This window comes from Chionomys nivalis, chromosome 23 (assembly GCF_950005125.1).
Source record: "Chionomys nivalis chromosome 23, mChiNiv1.1, whole genome shotgun sequence".
Taxonomy (NCBI): Eukaryota; Metazoa; Chordata; class Mammalia; order Rodentia; family Cricetidae; genus Chionomys; species Chionomys nivalis.
Genome location: NC_080108.1, coordinates 37,743,573 through 37,765,068, shown reverse-complemented (window position 1 = coordinate 37,765,068; position 21,496 = coordinate 37,743,573). Strand labels below are relative to the sequence as shown.

General features: G+C 39.9%; 1 protein-coding gene across 1 annotated transcript; it reads left to right on the top strand.

Annotated features, from left to right (window-relative positions):
- Positions 1 to 8,006: 8,006 nt before the first annotated feature.
- LOC130865110 (mas-related G-protein coupled receptor member B4-like) lies at positions 8,007 to 9,102 on the top strand. The gene has a single exon (XM_057755998.1). The coding sequence runs from the start codon at positions 8,041 to 8,043 to the stop codon at positions 9,100 to 9,102; it is 1,062 nt and encodes a 353-aa protein (XP_057611981.1). The 5' UTR covers positions 8,007 to 8,040.
- The last annotated feature ends 12,394 nt before the right edge of the window (positions 9,103 to 21,496 follow it).

Below are 21,496 nucleotides of genomic sequence, written 5' to 3'. Positions count from 1 at the left end.
TGCACAATGTACTCTCACTACTCTCCCCTCTCTTACCTCTGTCTGATCCATTTTAAATTCCTTCTCCATTCCTACTACACCTTTTCCAGATTGATCACTTTTGGTCTTGTCTGTAATATAGCAAAAGACAAGGGATATGTACTTAATGTTTCTTACCTGGAAGGGTGAGCAGTTTGATTGGAAACTGATTGCTCTCAGGACATTAAATACAACTTTCCATGGTCTCTTACTTTAAGATATTTTCACACAAGTGTGCTATTTCTATGACAGATTTAATTTTTCAAGTAAAATAGCACATGCCCATTCAACTCTGACCTGCATTCTTCATGTGCCATCTGCCCTTGACACATGTCACTACAGTTTGTTGTGTATGGGTTCACTTCTGGTTGTTCATTAGGAACTCTTCCTCTGTTTGAATGTCTGTAACCTTCCAGAGGCCAAGTAAAATCAGCATTCTAGTTCACAGAATTAATTTTCTATGCTTTAGTTTGTTTCTCAGACCTATGCTTTGCATTAAGAATTTGTATGTTTGGTCTATAAAGTGAGTCTTACATTCTTATAGTTTTTTTTTTCTTTTGTGCTTGCTTACCCTTTCCCACATCATGGGCATTTCTGGACTCACTATGTATCTCAGACTGTCCTAAATCTCATGGAATTCTTTCTTTTTGTTCCTAGAATACTGGTATTTCACAAATAAGGTAACATGGTTGGTAGAAGAGTTTCTATTACCCTCCACCTGGAGATCATCTTTGTCTCCAAGCCCTGGAGTAGAACCTATGTGTCACAATACCCACTACTTAGCACAGTTTCCACTTCTTTCTTTCTCTCCCTTTCCCACATATTAAAACTTTTACTCATGAAGAATGTTAGAAATTCAGTTCATTTCATAATTCTATGCCTAATTCTTCAAGGCCAGAAATTCTCAGCCTTCCTAACGATGCTACACTTTAATACAGTTCCGCATGTTGGAGTGATCCTCCAAACATGAAATGTTTTGTGTTGCTACTTTATAACTGTCTTTTTCTACTCTTATTAATTGTAATGTAAACATATGATTCGAAGAATCTATTTTTCATTTTATTTTTTGAAAAGCTATCTTTTCTTATTTTACATGCCAAACTAATTTCCTACTTCCACTCCTCCTGCCCTCTCCACCTTCTCCCATCCCTATTCACTCCTTAGAGAGAGTAAGACTTATCCTTGGGGAGTAAACAATATCTAGGACTTTTTTTTTGAGGCAGGAACAAAGCCTTACTCATTACATCTAGGCTGAGCAAGGTATCCCTCTAGAGAGAATCAGATACAAAAAGTCAGAATAAGAGTCAGGAATAAATCCTGGTCTCACTTCCAGTGGTCCAACAGTGGGCCACATCCATACCAGTGTCACACACATTGAGAAGGCCTAGTTTGGTTCTATGCTGCTTCCCTTATTGTGAGGCCAGAGCTGGTAGGCTTCCATTAGCTCAGGTGAGCTGTTTCAGTGGGTATTCCTGTCAGGATCTTGACATATTCTTGCTCATATTCTCACTTGAACCATTTTTTTGACTGGACTTTGGGAGCTCAGCCCTTTGATCCACTGTGGTTCTCTGCATCTGCTTCTATCACTTGCTAGATGTAGGTTCTACGAAAACATTTAGATAGTTACCAATCTGGCTACAGGGTACAGCTAGTTCAGGCACCCTCTCTACTATCATTTAATATCTTAGCTCGGATCATCTTTGTGGATTTCAGGGAATTTCTCTATTGCTAGGGTTTTTTCTAGCTTCATAATGGTTCCCTCAATCAAGATGTCTCTTTCCTTGTTTCCTGTCACTTGTCCTTTTTCCCTCTTGACAATGCTCTTTCCTCTAGTTCTCTAGTTTCTCCTCTCCTCTTTTTCTTCTTTCTTCTCTTCTCTCCCACCCCACCTTCTCAATTTTCTCAGGAGATATTGTTTATTTCCCCTTCCAAGGGCAGATCTATGTATGTTTCTCTTAGGGTTATCCTTGTTTCTTAGGTTTCTGGGGTGGTGGCCTTTAAGCTACTTCTCCTTTGCTTTACAGCCAATATTTGCCTGAGTGTGGGTACATACCATACTCATCTTTCTGGGTCTGGCTTACCTCACTCAGGATATTTTTTTCTAGTTCCATTCATTTGCAATGCAAATTGCAAGATGTCATTTTTTATGTTGCTGAGTAGGATTCCATCATGTAAATGTACCACATTTTCTTCATTCTTTGGTTGAGGGACACCTCTTAGGCCTGGGTGACATCCTGGTTCTGGGTGAAAGCACACGCCACTCAGATCAGGACAGCTCTGGTGGTGGCACATCTCACAGACACCAACAAGGCTACAGGTTACAGCCCCAATCCCAGGCTTCTGTGTAACCTTTGGTGGCAACACAGACATGGTCCTCAGCAGCAGCCCTGGTCTGGATGTCACCATGCCCCCAAAGGGTGGTGTGGGTCCCCCAGATCATCAAGCCCCCAGTGGCAGCATGGCTTTCAAACACCAGCATGGCCCCAGGAATCAGCATGGTCCTCATGATCAAAGGAACCATGGCCATCAGCAGAGACCCTGGCTGCTGTAGGGCTACAAAACCAGACACGGCTCCCTGCTAGCTACTGCCCTGGCCCATATATCACTATGACACCAGATAGCAGAATGTGCCACTTTGGTCTGTATGACCCCAGATGTGGCATGGCCCTTGAGTACCAACATGGTCTCAAGTGACCGATCAGACCCCCAGTATTCACACAGACCTTGGTTACAACAGGAGCCACAGACATTGACCCAGACCCTGGTTGCTGTAGGGCCATGGACCCAGACAAGGCCCTCTGCAGGAGCTCAGGCTTGGATGTTATTATGGCACTGTATGGCAGCACAGGACATGGAGATAAGCATGGCTATGTTGGTGGCACAGCTCCTAGACAGCCACATGGCCACGGGTGGCAGATAAGACATTGGGCATCCCCATGGCCTCTGGTGACATGGGCCATGGGAGACTACACAGCCTCTGGCTATGGTAGAACCATGGACCCAGACATGGCCCCTGCAACAGCTCTGGCTCACATTCCACCATGGCCCTGGTTGGCAGGAATGCCTCCCACATCAGCCTACTGGTAACTACTTTAAACTCTTCCACAGCACATGAACCATTCCACTCCTCCTACTCTCCCATTTCTCCACCACATATGTGCTTGTCAAAATGGGGCCAACCAGGCTGGCCTGGGTTTTGCTTGCACCCACCTGAGCTAGACAGCATCAGATAAGCCATAGACATCTTCCTGCCAGTCCAGGTCTTGAGGACCCAGGCAGGACTCTAGGTGGTTTGCACCTACCTGAGAAAGACATCATCAGAATGACTATAGATTGTTTAACACTTCATTGAAATTTCCTTTATCCTTATTAACACTGCTTTATGACATAAAATATGATATAGAAAAATTTCTATGGGTTGCTGACAGAGATATGTATTCCATAGTTCTCGGGTGAACTGTTATGTACTATGTCTTAGTTAGGATTTTAATGATGTGAAGAGGCACCAACCATGGCAATTCTTATATAGGAAAACATTTAATTGGGGCTGTCTTACAGATTCAAAGGTTTAGTCCTTTATCATCATGACAGAAATCAGGGCAGCATTCAGGCAGACATAGCGCTAGAGAAGGAACTGAGAGTTCTACATCCGGGTCCACAAGCAGCAGGAAGAGACTGAGACACATTTTCTCCAACAAGGCCACACCTACTCCAACAAGGCCACATCTCCTAATAGTGCCACTCCCTATGAACCTACAGGGCCATTTTTATTCAAACCACCATACTCCACTTCCTGGTCCCATAGGTTTACATCCTTTTTTAAAGTTTCACAAATTCTGTTTTATTTTTTTCTTTTTTGAACAATCTTTTATTGTACATAAGAATCCCAGTTCCTCCAACCCCTGCTTCCCCCACTTTATCCCCACTCCACCCACCATTCACTCATCAGAGATGGTAAAGCCTCCCATGGGGAGTCAACAAAGTCTGTCACATCACTTGAGGCAGGACTATGACCCTCACCCCTGTATCTAGACTGAGTAAGGTATCCCTCCATAGGGTATGGGTTCAAAATAGTCATTTTATGCATTAGGAATAAATCCTGATCCCACTACCATTGACCCCACAAATTGTCCCAGCCATACAACTGTCACCCACATTCAGAGGGCCTAGTTTTGTCCTATTCAGGATCCCCAGCTTCAGTCCAGAGTAAGTGAGCTCTCACTTGCTTGGATCAGCTCTTTCCGTGGGTTTCCCCATCATGGTCTTGACCCTTTGCTCATATTATCACTCCTCCTTTTCTTCAGTTGGACTCTGGGAGCTCGGCCCAGAGCTTAGCTGTGGATCTCTAAATCTGCTTCCGTAAGTTATTGGATGAAGGTTCTATGATGACAATTAAAGTAGTCATCAATTTGATTACAGAAGAAGACCAGTTCAGGCATCTTCTTCACTATTGCTTAGAGTCTTAGCTGGTGTCATCTTTGTGAATTCCTTGTGAAAAAAAAATTGAAGATGATATCAGAAAATGAAAAGATTTCCCGTGCTCTTGGATAAAAGGGATAAACATAGCAAAAATGGCAATCTTACTAAAAGCAATCTAGAGATTCAATGCAATCACCATCAAAGTCCCAACACAATTCTTCACAGACCTTGAAAGAACAATACCTAAGTTCATATGGAAAAAAAACTAGTGTATCAAAAACAATCCTGTACAATAAGGAAACTTCCAGAGGCATAAAACCCTACACTAGAGCTATAGTAATAAAAAGAGTTTTATATTGGCATAAAAACTAAAACATGGATCAATGGAATCAGATTGAAGACCCTGATAATAATCCACAAACTTTTGAACACCTGATTTTTTTACAAAGAAGCTAAAATTATATAATGTAAAAAAGAATCTTCAACAAATTATCTTTATCATAAGGCAAAGTACATTTAGTACAATTTCAGAAGTCCCCATAGTCTATAGCAGGCTCACAATTGTTCTAAAGTGCAAAGTCTCTTCTAAGACTCATGAAAATCTTTTAACTAAAACTCCTGTAAAATCAAAATGAAAGTGGAGATTTCATACGTGTAACATAATATGGTACATGATACGCATTACCATTCCAAAATGTGAGAAAAGGAGCACAGTGAGGAAAAACTGGGCCAAATCAAGGTGGAATACAAGCTGGGAAAACTCTAAAAGTTTTATCTCCATGTTCAATGTCAAAACACTCTTCAGATCTCCAACTCTGTTCAGCTTTGTGGACTACAACACACTTCTTTCTCTTGGGAATATTCAGCTCCCCATTAGCATCTTTCCTTGGAAGGTATCACACTACTCTGGCTTCTTCAACATCTTGGGGTCTCCAAAGCAATCCAGGCTGCACATTCACAGCTTCACACAATGGTCTCTCTTGGCCTCCATTCAGGAACATCCCTGACACATGCCTGGCCTCAGAGGCTTCTGATTTTGCAAAGGGAGATTCTATAACCTTTCTTCTGTCCTTGATGCTAAAGCTGGAACCACAAGGCCAAAGCTACCAAGTTCTACTGCTTATTAAGGCTATAACATGACCCCCTCATTCAATTATAACTTCATTAGTTTTCTGAATTTTATAGTTTCTTTCATTGCCTAAACTTGGTTATCCATAATCTCAATCTGTAGACCAGGATGACCTTGAACTACCTATCTCTGTCTCCTAAATGCTGAGATAAAGGGCATATACCACCATGTTTGTATCTAAGTGGTTCTTTAATTCCTTTCCACAAGTTGGAAACTTAGTTGAGGTTAGCACTCCCATTATTTCTTTTAATATCAGTCTTTAATTTTTTTATATCCTTGAACACAGGACTTAGCTCCATTCCACTTCCCGGTGGCCTTTTCTCCTCAAATTGTACATTTTGTAGGTTTTCTTACTCAACTTTCTTCTTTTCATTCTAGCTCTTCATAAGAGTGAACTCCAATAACCACAGGACAGAGTTGATACAAGGCTGTTTTGAGAGTTCCTCTATCAATGCAATTAATGAAAAACTCTTCAATTTAGACTCAGGCATATATTTTGGACAAGGGCAGAAATTAGCCATATTCTTTACCAAAATACCACAAGAATAATTTCTAGGCCACATATTAACATTCTTCTCCTATTAAGCCTCTTGAGCCAGACCCCCACAGTTCAAGTCTCCCTCAGCACCACTGTCTTCCGTTGACTAGAAAAACACTGGCTAGCAAAGCCAGTCACAATGAGAAATGAAGCTGAAATGATCCCATTTTACTTCCTGGTTCCATTTCATGAAGCCAAAATGCCCATTGGTGAGCAATTGCACTCACTACGACCATGCTACTATCATCAGAGAACTCAATTTTGGGGGGCTAGCTGCTTATCTAGTGCCAGTTTGCCTATTTTAAGCTGTTGATTGTAGGAGGAGAGAGCCACTTGTTGATTTCTGGCCACTTAGCCCTGAAATAATCACACAGAAACTGTATTAATTAAATCACTGCTTGGCCCATTAGCTCTAGATTCTTACTGGCTAACTCTTACATCTTAATTTAACCCATCTCCATTAATCTGTACACCACCACAAGTTCGCTGCCTACCAGCAAAGTTTCTGCATGTATATCTCTAACAAAGACTCCATGGCTTCTCTCTGACTCCACCTCCTTCCTTCCAGCATTCAGTTTAGTTTTCCCCACCTACCTAAGTTCTGTCCTATTAACAGGCCCAAAGCAGCTTCTTCATTAACCAATGGCATTCAAAACATACAGAGGGGAATCCCAAATTAGTTGATGCCCCAGATTGTCCCATAAATAAAAAATGTCTATTTCTATAGGGTGATCAAGGCTTCAAGAATGAATGGTGCAATCTTGGTGAAGTCAGTTGAGCTTGCTGGGTGATTTTATTCAAAGACCAAGTGTGAGGTTAGTTTTTATGTCTTCTGGATGCTTTCCCTAATCCTGGATCTCTCTCTCAACACTCCCAGATGTTTTATCCTTTATGAAGACCTGTCTAGAAAAAAGAAGTTATCCAAAATGATCCTGTAATGCAAAACTGCCTATGTATATACTGTTCAGGCTAAGCTACCTCAAGCACAGGAACAGACCTCTTTCTGCAGCCCTGCCCAGTGTGGAAAAGAAAAGCTGTCTTTGCTTTAGATGTCTGTGTGGCTTTAGGGGTGAGAAATAGAAGCCTATTAAGAATGTCTGTATGGAGGAGTGGAGTGGAAAGAAAGCTCTATGTAAATGCTACCTGATCAGCAATGCTGTTCTCTTTTCCAGAGCATTTGTGTGCATGTATAGACCTCAAAGCTCTTCTCAGGGGTTGGGACACTATTTCCAAATGGAGGTGCTCTCTATTTTTTTCTGCAGCACAGTCTACACTTTTCATGTTAGAGACCTGTGCCTTTACATAAAAATACAAGTAATGGCCAGAACATTTACTACAAATTTTCAATATCCCTCAAAACCGTGGTTCATTTGCTCATTTGTCATAGTTCTTAACTTTCCACTGTAACACTATAGATAACAGGATGATGGTGACATAATTACAAACAGAAGAGTACCTGATGTCCTTCAAGGCTTCTCTGCCTTCTAGTTTTCATATTATAAAATAAAGGCTTAGCCCTTCTAGCATAAGAATTATGACTATTCACATACAGATCTTCATAAGAAGATCTTCATTATTCTATTTTTCCCATTTAATAGACCCCTTATAGAGATTGAGCACAGCTATGGCTTGTACCAGGATCTTCCATATTCCTACACCTGAGAAGGAACCTCAGCCCTGGAACAGAAAGAAAGTTAGTTTTGAAATTCTGTCTCTTCCTAACACAGCATATGATGCTTAGCAACTATACTGGTATCTTCAACTACCCCAATATCACTAGAGGCATTGGTCTGCAGATAGACTGAATAGTACAAACTGGGTTTAAAAGAAGTTTCTAGAATTTGGGAGTATTAATAAATTGTTAAGCCTGTTTCCCCTTCCTTATGAACCTGTTCCAACACTCCCTCATAGCCAGGTGGTCTTGACAGAAAATATCATGCATTCATATCTCAATTTACTTTGCAGGAACGCTAGTGGAAAATTTCCAAGCATGGATCCAACCACCCCAGCCTGGAGCACGGACAACACAACAATGAATGAAACTTACTACACTAGAAACTTACCCTGTATTGACTCCATACCCATTATCCTGCATACTCTTAAAGCTGGCATTGCCATGGTTGGGCTGGCAGGAAATGCCATAGTGCTGTTGCTTCTGAGCTTCCACATACAAAGGAATTCCTTCTCTGTCTATGTCCTCAACCTGGCTGGGGCTGACTTCCTCTTCCTCAGCTTTCTGACTATGTATACCCTGGAATATATCATTCTTCATTTCCATGCCATCTACTTTGATATTCCCATCTATCTCACCAGTGTATGCATCTTTGCTTACCTTGCAGGTATGTGTATTATTGCAGCCATCAGTGCGGAGCGCTGTTTGTCTGTTTTGTGGCCCATCTGGTATCGCTGCAAACGACCAAGACACTTATCAGCCGTCATGTGTGCCCTGCTCTGGGCCTTCTCTCTACTGTTGAGTCTCCTGTTAGGGCATGATTGCGGCTTTCTAATACACTATTATAACCATTCTTTCTGTATGAGTTATAGTTTTATCACTGTTGCATTTGTGATAGTATTATCTGTGGTTCTTTGTGGATCTAGCCTGGCCCTGTTGGTCAGGATCTTCTGTGGCTCACAAAGAATTCCTGTGACCAGGTTGTGTGTGACCATTACCCTCACGGTGTTGGTCTTCTTATTCTTTGGTCTACCATTTGGTATCTTTGTGTTCCTCTTAAATTGGGTTGTGGAGTTGTATGAAGTTTTCCCTTGCCATATTCCTGAAATGACAATTTTTCTATCCTGCATTAACAGCTGTGCCAACCCCATCATTTACTTCCTTGTTGGCTCCATTAGGCACCGTAGTTTCAAGAGGCAGACTCTGAAGATACTACTGCAAAGAGCCATGCAGGACACTCCTGAGAAAGAAGGTGAAGAAACGGGTTCTTCAAGAAATCCTGGAGAACAGGAAACAGTCTGGTGTAGTAATGGAGTGAGTCCTTGATCACACACTTTTGTTTTGAGAATCAACATGGCCTCTATTTAGATGGGCCATTTTCACAACCTTGTTCAATTGGGTGATAAAACAGCCATTTTGTAGAAATAGGATGAAATGGGACTTGTTAAACAGAAACTGACTACAGCATCCTAAAATTGCCTTATGTGAGTTCACTGCATCTGCTTGTGATGTAATCATTGTAACCAAATCACTTGAGGCCAGGACAACTCCCACTGTAAACAAACCCTTCCCTCCAAAGAAGGCCCAAAGCAGTACAGGGAAGGTCAGGATTTCTTTGGTATTGAACTTGATAAATATTAAATGAATATTATATTCTATAGAGATGTCCCTATTTTCCACAAGTTATTTTCTAAATGTTAAGAGAAATTAATTGAATTTCCCACAATCCCAGTTTCCTTTAATATCCTCACATTTTAGAATAAATATAGCAAACAAATATGCATTTTTAAGACTGCCTATTCTAAATCTCTATCTGCCCATTTGAATATTGAACTTCACGTATCTACCATATTTAGAAATCAAAGAATAAGATCAGATTTTATAAATTAACATCCAAGCACACTTAACGTTGGAGAGAGACTGTCTTTCAATTTCACCCTTTCCTAAAGCCTTGGTTAAGTTTCCTTGGTCATGCCTTCCACGTTCTTCCCTTGTCTTTGCCCTCATTCGTGCTTTGTGACTCTCTAACCCCTCAAGAAAAAAATTTCCAATAAGTGTTGTTGAACTTATTTCCTCTTGAATTGAATTTCTGGTATATTTACACTATCCTCTGGAGTGCATAGCATCCATGACTTGAATTTCAAGTGTTCACATTTTTTAAATGATTCATGAATATTGAAGCTTGGTATGACTGCTTAATTGCTTCCTTCCCTTGGCAATTTGCACAGTATTTTCTGGAACCATGGAAGTCTTACCATAGGAAAGAAATTACATCAAGCTCAGATCATCTGAGTCCTTTGTCCTAAATGTGAAGTGTGTTCAGCAATAGGGGCATAACCTCATCCACTCAGAAATGACCATTGATTACATCTATAATCCATATTGTTTGGGGATATACCTTGCTCAGCCTAGATGCAGCCTCAACTTGATATGCCAGACTTTGTTGACTCCCACTGTGAGACCTTACCCTTTCTGAGAGTGGATTAAGGGGAGAAGATAGAGGGAGCAGGAGAAGGGGAGGGGAGAGGTACTGTGGCTGGTATGTAAAATGAAAAAAAATTTTAAATTAGAAAAAAATCAGAAGTCTTAACTCTGAGTTCTTGTAAAATAATGAACAAACAATATATGTTTTATTCTAAAATGAAAGAATTGAAAAATAGCAAAATAAAATAAAAATATGGAAGTATAAATACAAATCATGTAGCTTCATGTTCAACATCTGGGACTCACTGACTGTGTAGTTTTCTAGCTCTAGAAAGTTTGTGCAGGTCCATTCTCTAGCTCTTCCATTGACAGCAAACACAGCTTGTCTCATACACTCTGCCATTTACAGAAAACACAGTTCATTACATAGGAGCAGTGTAAGGACAATATTTAATTGAGACTGGCTTACAGTTGAGAGCTTTAGTCTAAAATCACCATGTAGAGTGGCATTCAGGGAGACATGATGCTGGCAAGGAGATGAGTGCTCTACATCTTGACCTGCAGGCAACAGGAAGTGAACTGTGTGTCCAACACTGGGTATAGCTTGAACATATAAGATCTTAAAACCCACCTCCACTATGACACATTTCCTCCACCAAGACTACACCTACTCTAAGAAGGCCACACCTTCTAATATTACCACTCTATAGGCCAAGCATTCAAACACATGTCTATGAATGCCATACCTATTCAAACCACCAAAAGAGGGGACAAAAAGTATAATATTAAGAAGTCAGCTATGAAACTGTCTTTCTAGAAACAGTTGTGATGTGTTAGGCTGCTTGTTTGTTCCCGGATGCCCAGCCCACAAAATAATCACACAGAAACCATATTATTTGCAATACCACTTGGCCAATAGCTTAAGCGTATTTATGACTAGCTCATATCTTAAATTAACCCATGTCTATTAATCTATGTATCACCAAGAGGCTGTGGCTTACTGGGTAAAATTTTGGTGTCTGTCTCTAGCATGGCTACATGGTTTTTCTCTGACTCTACCTTCTTTTCCCCAGCATTCTGTTTAATTCTCCCCATCTAGATCTACTGTATTCTATCACAGGCAAAGGCAAATTCTTTAATTAACCAATGGTATTCACAGAATACAGAGGGGAATCCCACATCATCTGCCCTTTTCTGTTTAAATAAAAAGGAAGGTTTTAACTTTAACCTAGTATAATTACATATAACAAAACAGCTATCAAGCAAGAATTATAGTTACAATATTTATATCTACTTTATCTTTTATCATATCTAAGGAAAACTATAATTATAACTATCTATTCTTCAACTCTATCAAAGAGTCCAGAAGGATATACTATTACCTAAATAAACAGGAAGTACATTGTAAGCAACTTCAAAAACTCTAAAATTGACAGAGACATCTCACTGTTTGAACAGTCATCCAAAGTTCTACTGTATCCTTGGAGCATCCATCTTCAGCCTACAGGCCCATAGTATCCATCAGACTTCTCCACAAAGCAGGAAATTTCAAAGACAGTTCAGCCAATATTAGCAGTTTGTCGGTCACTTTCTTCTGAATCCTGCAGAATGACCAGCAAACTCTTTCATGAAGCAGGAACCTCAAAGGATCATCTCACTTTTAGGCAAGTTCAGCAGTCATCTCTCTGTAGGTCCTGCATATCCAGCTCATATAGCACAACATCAAGCAGTCCAGGAAAAAGCAGTTTCTTGATCATAATGTGCCTCTTTTGATACCCATCATCCTTTTGAAGTAGTTGGTGCTGCCAGGAGCATATGTGTCTTATATCATGAAAAGTCCTAAGTTCTTGAAACATTTTAAATGCCATATTCCATAGGTCTTTGAAAGGTTTGAAGATTATCTAACTAAAATATAGCTCTATATATCTAGAAAACCTAAATAACATGACTACAAGCATGACTATTATAGATGATTATTTATTATGATATATTTATTAATTATACATTGCATTTTTGAATGAACTACACGATAACAATACCTTAATCAAGAGCAGAAATGTACATATAACAAGATTGATATTAAATTTGTATAAATAAACCAGGATCCATACCAATGCAAATCTCTATAGCATATCCCCCTTTAAATGTAAACAAACATTTATAAACAATATTTGGGAATTTGGGTGTAGTTGTCTCCAGACTGCCTCCCGCTTTTTGTTGGGTGAAGTAAGTTTTTGAAGGTGTTTACAGAGACCTTTTGAGGGACCTTGATCCATCAAACTGCATTAGTCTGGAATTAATATACAGGTTCTAATCTTCTGTGGAGACAAAAACAGAACCTCTTTTTAGAAGCAACAAATCCTTAGACCCACATTTTGGAATCAATATATATATATTTGAAAAGTAGCTATATATATATATATATATACTGGTTTAGTTAATCAGTCCATACAGTGATATGGCTCTCTGTATCTAGCTCCTTCACAGTCAAAAAAATTCAAAGAAAACACAATAATATACATTATCCACACTCTCTGAGTATATTCCATCTTTATGTGGTTCATTTATCTTACTCTATTACTTTTTCTACAAATTTAATATTTATTATCTTTAATACTTTAATCTAAGACTGTCTGTACTCTTTTTTAAATTAATTAATCTATGACTGTCTGTACTCTTTTTTTTCTTTTTAAATTAATTAATTTATTTAAAATTACCACCTCCCTCTCACTTCCCCCACTCCCCTTCCCCCTCACTTTCCAGTCCTAAGAGAACTCAGGGTGCCCTGCCTTGTGGGAAGTTCAAGGCCCCCCTCCATCCAGGTCTATGAAGGTGTATGTCCAAATGAACTAAGCTCCCAAAAAAGCCAGTACATGCAGTAGAATCAAAATCCAGTGTCATTATCATTGGCTTATCAGTCTGCACTCCTTGTCAGCCACATTCAGAGAGTCCAGTTTGATCAAATACTCATTCAGACCCAGTCCAGCTGGCCTTGGTGAGCTCCCATTAGATCAGTCCCACCATCTCTGTGGGTGGAGGCACCCATATCAGACAGAAGTCTGAGAGTGAGCCCAAGCTTGTCTGACTGTAAACTAAAAGCCCATCACAATAAGCATAGTCCTGAAATAGAATGGAAATGCATACTGTGTGAGGTTATGCTGTTGAGACAGACTTGTGACTGTTGAATTTGACAATAAAAATTTGTTTAAAAAGTTATGATATGTTAAAAGATAGAGTATCTTTCCAGGATGGCAATCTGCTTGCTATCCAAATAATGCCCAAGGATGAGGTGTTATCTTTAAAAGAGAAACTTCAGATCTTGGAATCACATGTGCAGAATGAGGACTAGAGCCTAGGTGCCTCATTGAAATCACTAGAAATATATACAGGCCATGAGATGCAGGCTTTACAGAAGACAGTAGTAAAAAGATTTGAAATGATTGTGGAAATTATTAGAACTGATGAGTGAGGAAAGAAAGTACAAGGACAGGATTCAACATCACCACTCTGATAGAGCATCAAATTCTAAAGGCCCAAAAGGATCCCAAGAAGGTAGATGGATTTCTATAGCAATGAATGATCTTAAAGAAGTTAAGCAAGTTCTCAGTAGTCCTCATTGTCCGTTATGTTCAGCAAGACCGGTTTTGTCCCATGCTTTTTCAGACCCCGGCCAGCTGGCCTTGGTGAGTTCCCGATAGAACATCCCCATTGTCTCAGTGTGTGGGTGCACCCCTCGCGGTCCTGAGTTCCTTGCTCGTGCTCACTCTCCTTCTGCTCCTCCTTTGGATCGTGAGACTTCAGTCCAGTGCTCCAATGTTGGTCTCTGTCTCTGTCTTCTTTAATCGCCTGATGAAGGTTAATATTCAGGAGGATGCTTATATGTTTTTCTTTGGGTTCACCTTCTTATTTAGCAAAACCGGTCTCGCTGAACATAACGGACAATGAGGACTACTGAGAACTGAAGAACAATGGCAATGGGTTCTTGATCCTATTGCACGTAATGGCTTTGTGGGAGCCCAGGTAGTTTGGATGCTCACCTTAATAGACCTGGATGGAGGTGGGTGGTCCTTGGACCTCCCACAGGGCAGAGAAACCTGCTTGCTCTTTGGGCTGAGGAGGGAGGAACACTTGATTGGGGGAGGGGGAGGGAATGGGAGGTGGTGGCGGGGAAGAGGCAGAAATCTTTAATAATTAAATAAATTAAATAATAAAAAAAAGAAAAACAAAGCAGAAAAAAAAAAAACAATTCCAGAGGATCTAGACAACAATTAGGACCCTATGAGAGACATACATGGATATAATCTACATAGGAAGTAGATAAAGACAAGATCTTCTGACTAAATTGGGAGCATGGGGACTATGAAAGAGGGTAGAAAGGCAGGGGAGAGGATGGGAGGAAAGCAGAGAAAAATGTATGGCTCAATAAAAGAAAACAAAACAAAACAAAACAAAAAAAAAGAAGTTAAGCAAGCAATTGTAACTAATGGCTTGCATTCCACATCTTTTAGGGAGATGATAAAGATATGGGTTTCTGGCATTAAAGCCGTTACACATGACTGGCTTCAGGTAGTTTCACCAGTGCCAGATGATGGGCCTCAGTTGGTCTTTGAATGCTATTTCAGAGAAGAGACTAAGATTTTAGAACAACAGGGGAATGCAAAAGGACTTGAGACTTCCTACGTATAACCCCAGTAGCACAGACAATAAGAGCAACAATGAATAAATGGAACCTCCTGAAACTGAGATGCTTCTTCTGTAAAGCAAAGGACACAGTCATCAAGACAACAAGGCAACCTACTGAATGGGAGAAAATCTTGACCAATCCCACATCAGACAAAGGTTTGATCTCTAAAATATATAAAGAACTCAATAAACTAGACTTTAAAATTCTAAATAATCCAATTAATAAATGGGGCACTGAACTAAACAGAGAATTCTCAACAGAAGAATTTCAAGTAACCAAAAGATACTTAAGGACATATTCAATTTCCTTAGATATCAGGGAAATGCAAATCAAAACAACTTTGAGATACTATCTTACACTTGTCAGAATGGCTAAAGTAAAAAACACCAATGATAGCCTATGCTGGAGAGGATGTGGAGTAAGGGGAACACTCATCCATTGCTGGGAGGAATGCAAACTTGTGCAATCACTTTGGAAATTAGTGTGGTGGTTTCTTAGAAAATTGGGAGTCAACCTACCTCAGGATCCAGTAATACCACTCTTGGGAATATACCCAGAAAATGCCCAATCATACTTCAAAATCATTTGTTCAACTGTGTACATAGCAGTATTATTTTTAATTGCCAGAACCTGGAAACAACCTAGATGCTCCTCAGCAGAGTATCACCATTTATCACCAATAGTCCAGTGGCAAATGGAGACAGAAACAGAGACCCACATCAGAGCACTGGTCTGAGCTCCCAAGGTCCAGTTGAGTAGTAGAAGGAGGGAGAATATGAGCAAGGAAGTCAGGACCACGAGGTGTTTTTTCACCAACTGAGACAGTATGCCTGAGCTAATGGGAGCTCACCAACCCCAACTGGACTGGGAATGAATGAGCATGGGATCAAACTCAACCCTCTGAATGTGATTGACAATCAGGGAAGCTGGAGGGGCCAATAATAATGGCACTGGGATTTGTCTCTACTGTATGAACTGGCTTTTTGGGATCCTATCCTCTTTGGATGCATACCATTCTAAGCCTGGATGTAGGGGGAAGGGCCTTGGACTTTCTACAGGACAAGGTGCCTTGTGCTTTCTTCAGACTGGAGGGGGGAGGGTATGTGGGGAAATGGGAGGGAAGTGGGAGGAAGGGAAGAAGTGGGAATTTTGATTGGTATTATTTATAAAGTAATAAAAAATTAAAATATAATGCAAACCAAAAAATAAAAATTAAAAATTAACACAAAGTGTTTAAAGAGACAGAGTACAGACAGTAATAAAAGAGTAAAGATTAGAAAATAAATATTAAACTTGTAGGAAAAGTAGAGTAAAAATAACTCACATAAAGATGAAAAATTCACAGAAAGTCTGCATTATGTATATTTTTGTGTAATCCTTGAAGTTTTTGACTGCAGAGTGATATTGGATTCTGGGGACTGCTATTATAACCCAACATATATATTTCAAAGGTATCTTGAGTCAAAATTTGAGTCTAAGGATATGTTGCTTTGGAAAAGAGGTTCTTTTTGTTTCACAGAGGATGAGAACCTATGGAATCCTTCCAGACTAGTGTGGTTTGATGTATCAAGACCCTCTGAAAGGTTGCCTTAAACACCTCTCAAAAATTATCTTTCCCAATAAGCAGCAGGAAGAAATTTGGACAAATCTCTGCCCATATTCTCAAATATTGTCTATAAATGTTCTTTTACATTAAAGGGGGATATGCTATAGAGATTTACATGGATATGGATCTTGGTTTATTGAAACAAATTTAAGGTCATATTGTGTATATATATTTCTGTTCTTGATTAAAGTATTGTGTTTGTGTAGCTCATTTAAAAATGCAATGTATTAGATACTCATCTATAATAGTCAAGTTTGTAGTCTTATTAGGTTTTCTAGATATACAGAGATGTATTTCAGATGGATAGGTGTTCTTCAGAACTTTCAAAGACTACAGAATATGGCATTTAAAATGGCCAAGAACTTAGGACTTTTCATGACAATGAGACACATCTGATTCTGGCACCATCAATTACTTCAAGAGGGAGATGAGCATCGAACAGGCTCCTTATGAACTTAGTTAGCTGTTTGGGCAAGAAACTGTCCTTGCCGGGACTGCTTGATGAACTGGACATGTAGAACCCACAGAGAAATGAATGCTGAGCTTTCCTAAAGGTGAGATATTTCTTCAAGGTTCCTGCTTTATGAAAGCATCTGCCAGACATTCTGCAGGACACAGAAGAAAATGACTGACCAAATGCTAATACAGGTGGACTTGTCTTTTAAATTTTCTGCTTTATGATAAAGTCTGCTGGATACTGTGAGCCTGTACATTGAAGATGGATGTCCCAATGGTACAGAAGAACTTTGGGTGACTGTCCAAGTAGTGAGATGTATTTGTCAATTCTAGAGTTTTGGAAGGTGATTACAATGTAATTCTCATTTACTTTGATAATATTATAGTAATAATATAGTTTTCCTTAATTATAATAAGAGATAAAGTAGGTATAAATATTGTAGTTATAATTCTTGCTTGATACCTGTTTTGTTATATGTAATTTTACTATGTTAAAGTTAAATTCTTCCTTTTTTATTTAAACTGAAAAGGAGAAGTGATGAGAGATTTCTCTCTGTATGCTGTTATTGCCATTGTTAAATAAAGGAACTGCTTTGAGCCTATAGCAGAGCCATAGGGGAACAGAGCTATGCTGGGAAAACTAAACAGGGTGCTGTGAGAAAGGAGGCGGAGCCAGAGAGAAGCCATGGAGCAGTCTCTGGAGACAGACCTGAGGAAACTTTGCTGGGATAAGTGGTTGGGAACCAACAAGTGGCCCCCAACCCCTGCAACAATGCTATGTCTACTAAGCAGGGATGTGCAGTAGATGGTGATACTGAGAATCAATCATTAGAGTTCTTTACTGAACACACTGAGTAATGCATTCGGTAATGAATTCTTTTTCTGCCATTATCGAGGTGGTTAAAGCTAATGTTGGTAAGGTAATGCAGCTGATCTATGACAGTGAGGCAGGGAAATGTCAGGGGTTATTATTAAGTGATTTTCTATAAGGCCTATTTTATAAGCCAGCCTATTAATTCCCCAGGGTGAACTCCCAATTTAAACATTGGAGATGAGAATTGGTTTTGGAAATTAATGGAAATGTAAAATGAGGCTACTGGCATGCTGAGTAAGATTGTTAGACACAGGATCAGTATTCAAAGGACACAGAGTTTCAACATGCTTAGTGTAATAGTCATTTAAGTATTTGTATTGGAAACTAAACTCATGTTACCCAGAACCCAGGAGGAGAAAACTTCACATATATTTATTTTACTGCTTAGGAGAAAGGGTTAACTATGTGTTCCATAAACTGGTGTCCAAGAAGCTCTGTCACTTTATTAGCCTGCAGATCTAATATCCAGGTGTCTTGGCCAACTAAACTATTGAAGGGGAGATCAAGAAGAAACGAGTGAATTGAATTCAGAAGGTGAATTCAGCAAATTTCTGAAATCAAGGAAGAGGATGCAATCAAGGAGAAAATTCAAATAGAGCCAAATCATGTAGGCAGCTCAATGCATGAGGTTTTTTCTTGCCTCAGAATAGACACTTTTTATTCATCCACATGGCCAAAGAATTACCTGGCATACAGAATCTAAGTGGAAAGGAGTTGAATACTCAACTAGAAGTGAGAACAGCATCAGTCTGAAGCAACAGTCACATGTTTCTCTAGTTCTGCACTGTGACTGGTCAAAGACATGAAAGAAAACCTCGAGGTCTCTTATCCTCTCTCAGGACCCCTTGTCTTTTTAATCCTTGCAGTCAACACACTTTGCATCTCTATTTATGAATGTGGTTTCGTTCATGTCCCTTTTATTAAATTCAATGCTCTATAAATTCTATACTTGTCTGGTGCTTGTGGCTGTAATCACAGTCTCAAGTACATGAGCATTACAGAGTGTGAGACTCACATAAGGATGTTGCTGAGATCACAAGGTCTAGTGCAGGTTCAATAAAAGCTTCAATCCCCAGGATTGTGTGTATATGTGCCACACCTTCTTTATCCATTCTTCCATTGAGGGGCATCTCGGTTGTTTCCAGTTTCCGGCTATTACAAATAGTGCTGCTATGCACATAGTTGAACAAATGCTTTTGTAGTATGATCGGGCATCTCTTGGGAATATTCCCAAGAGTGGAATTGCTGGATCCTGAGGTAGGTTGACTTCCAGTTTCCTGAGAAACCACCACACTGATTTCCAAAGTGGTTGCACAAGTTTTCATTCCCACCATCAATGGATGGGTGGATTCTCCTGGAAATTGGAAGCAGACAAAATCACCAGGCAAAAGTTGGGAACATGGGGGTGGGGTGAGGGGTAGGGGAGAGGGGGAGAGAGAAGGAAGAAGGGGAGGACAGTGGACTGCCTGGGGGAGTGGGATGGTTGAGATGGAGGAAGGGTGGATATGGGAGCAGGGAAGAAGATATCTTAATAAAGGGAGCCAGTTTAGGATTGGCAAGAGACTTGGCTCTGGAGGAGTTTCCAGGCATCCAAGAGGATGTCCTCAGCTAGGTCCTTGGGCAGTAGAGGAGAGGATGCCTGAACTAACCTTGTCTCATAGCCACACTGATGAATATCTTGAATATCACCATAGAACCTTTGTCCAGTGATGGATGAAAATAGAAACAGAGACCCACATCAGAGCACTTGATTGAGCTCCCAAGGTACAGTTGAAGAGCAGAAAGAGGGAGAAGATGAGCAAGGAAGTCAGCACTGCGAGGGGTCCATTCACCCACTAATATGGTGTACTGACCTAAGGGGAGCTCACCAAGGCCAGCTGGACTGGGACTGAACAAGCATGTGATCAAACCAGGTTCTCTGAATGTTGGTGACAATGGGGGCTGACTGCAAAGCCAATGATAATGACACTGGGATTTGATTCTACTGCAAGTACTGGCTTTTTGGGATCCTAGTCTGATTGGATGCATACCTTTCTAGACCTGAATAGAGGGTGGAGGGCCTTGGACTTCACATAGGGCAGGGTACCCTGCCCTCTCTTAGGACTGGAGGTGGGGGGGAGGGTGAGTGAGAGAGTGGGAGGGATATGGCAGGAGTGGAGGAGGTGGAAATTTTGAATGGTATTATTTATAAAGCAAAAACAAATAAAATGTTTGAATTTAAAAAAATAAAAAATAAAATCACCTTTTGAAAAGTGATGATAATGTGACATTTATACCTTTGGCCTTTTCAAATTTTGTTAATGTTTCTTATTTCTCTGAATTCCTCTCCACTTTCACTACAATCTTTCTCATCTGCAGTTATGCCTTCTTCTATTTTCTTTTTATTTCCTCATCATAGGAACTGTGGTCTACAATCCAACTGTCTCGATCTCCTTCTCTTCCATAATTGTAAGATATCTTTATACTACTCTGGTTTGTGGATCAGTACTGTTTAATGCAAACCTAGGCGTATCTTGAAAGAAGTTCTCCCTAATAAGGAATTAATTTCATCAACTTGCCTGTAGGCATGTGGGGGAGAATTTTCTTGTTTAATAATTAGTTTAGGATGGCCCAACTGCTATAGACATTGCCACCTCCACTCAGGTGATCTGGGGTAATATAACAAAGCAAACTGAGCAAGCCATAGCGAGCTAGCCAGTAAGCAGAATTACTTCATGCCTTCTGTTCCAGGTCTAAAGTGCAGCTTCCTATCATGAGTCCCTAATGTGAAAAGTACTTCTGTATATATTTTGCATTTATTGGCTAATGAAGAAAGATTTTTCAGCCAGTGGCATAGCAGAATAGTGCAAGGCAGGAGTTCTAAGCAGATAGATAAGGAGAGAGTAGGTAGAGTCAATGAGAAGCCACCTACTTTTAGCCAGAGACATGTGTCTTCTCTGGAGCCCACTGAAACTTTGCTGGTAGGCCCCAACCACGTGGTGATGCACAGATTAGTGGAGATGGGTTACTTTGGGATGTAAGAGCTTACTAAGAATACACTAGAGTCATTGGTCAAGCAGTGTTGTAAATAATACAGTTTCTGAGTGATTATTTTGGGTCTGGACAGCCAGGAATGAATGAGTGGCCTCCAAAAACAAGTCCTTTCCTTGGTTTCCCTAAATAGTCTAGGCAGGATATGTAATACAAGTACTTACTTTCCTACCTGTGTTACTTTTGGACATGGGCTTTATCACAATAAAAATTGAACTAGGACATGTTGCTTCTGTGATTATTTCATGTTATATACTTAAATATAAAGATTTGGAGTTAGGATCCACAAATAAGAAATAACTTGTAGTGTTTAACTTTCCTGATCTGTATTATTTCATGCTGTTTTACTTACTATTTCCATCCATTTCCTTGAAAATTTCATGACTTCATTTTCTTACTAGTTGAATACTCTCCACCTGTGCTTTATCCATTCATCAGTTGGAAAGCTTTTAGATTGTTACCATTGTCTAGCTCTTGTGAATTAAGTGTCAATGAACATGACTGAGAATGTATCTGTGAAGTAGGATGTCAAATCCCATGGAAATGTGCCAAGAAGTAGTTTAGTTGAGCCATACAATTGATTACTTTCAGGTTTTTGAGAATTCTCTATACTGATTTCCAACTGCACCAGTTTGCAATCCTACTA

Excerpts from the sequence above, each read along its gene's own strand:
- LOC130865110 (XM_057755998.1), top strand. The coding sequence starts at position 8,041 with ATGCATTCATATCTCAATTTACTTTGCAGGAACGCTAGTGGAAAATTT.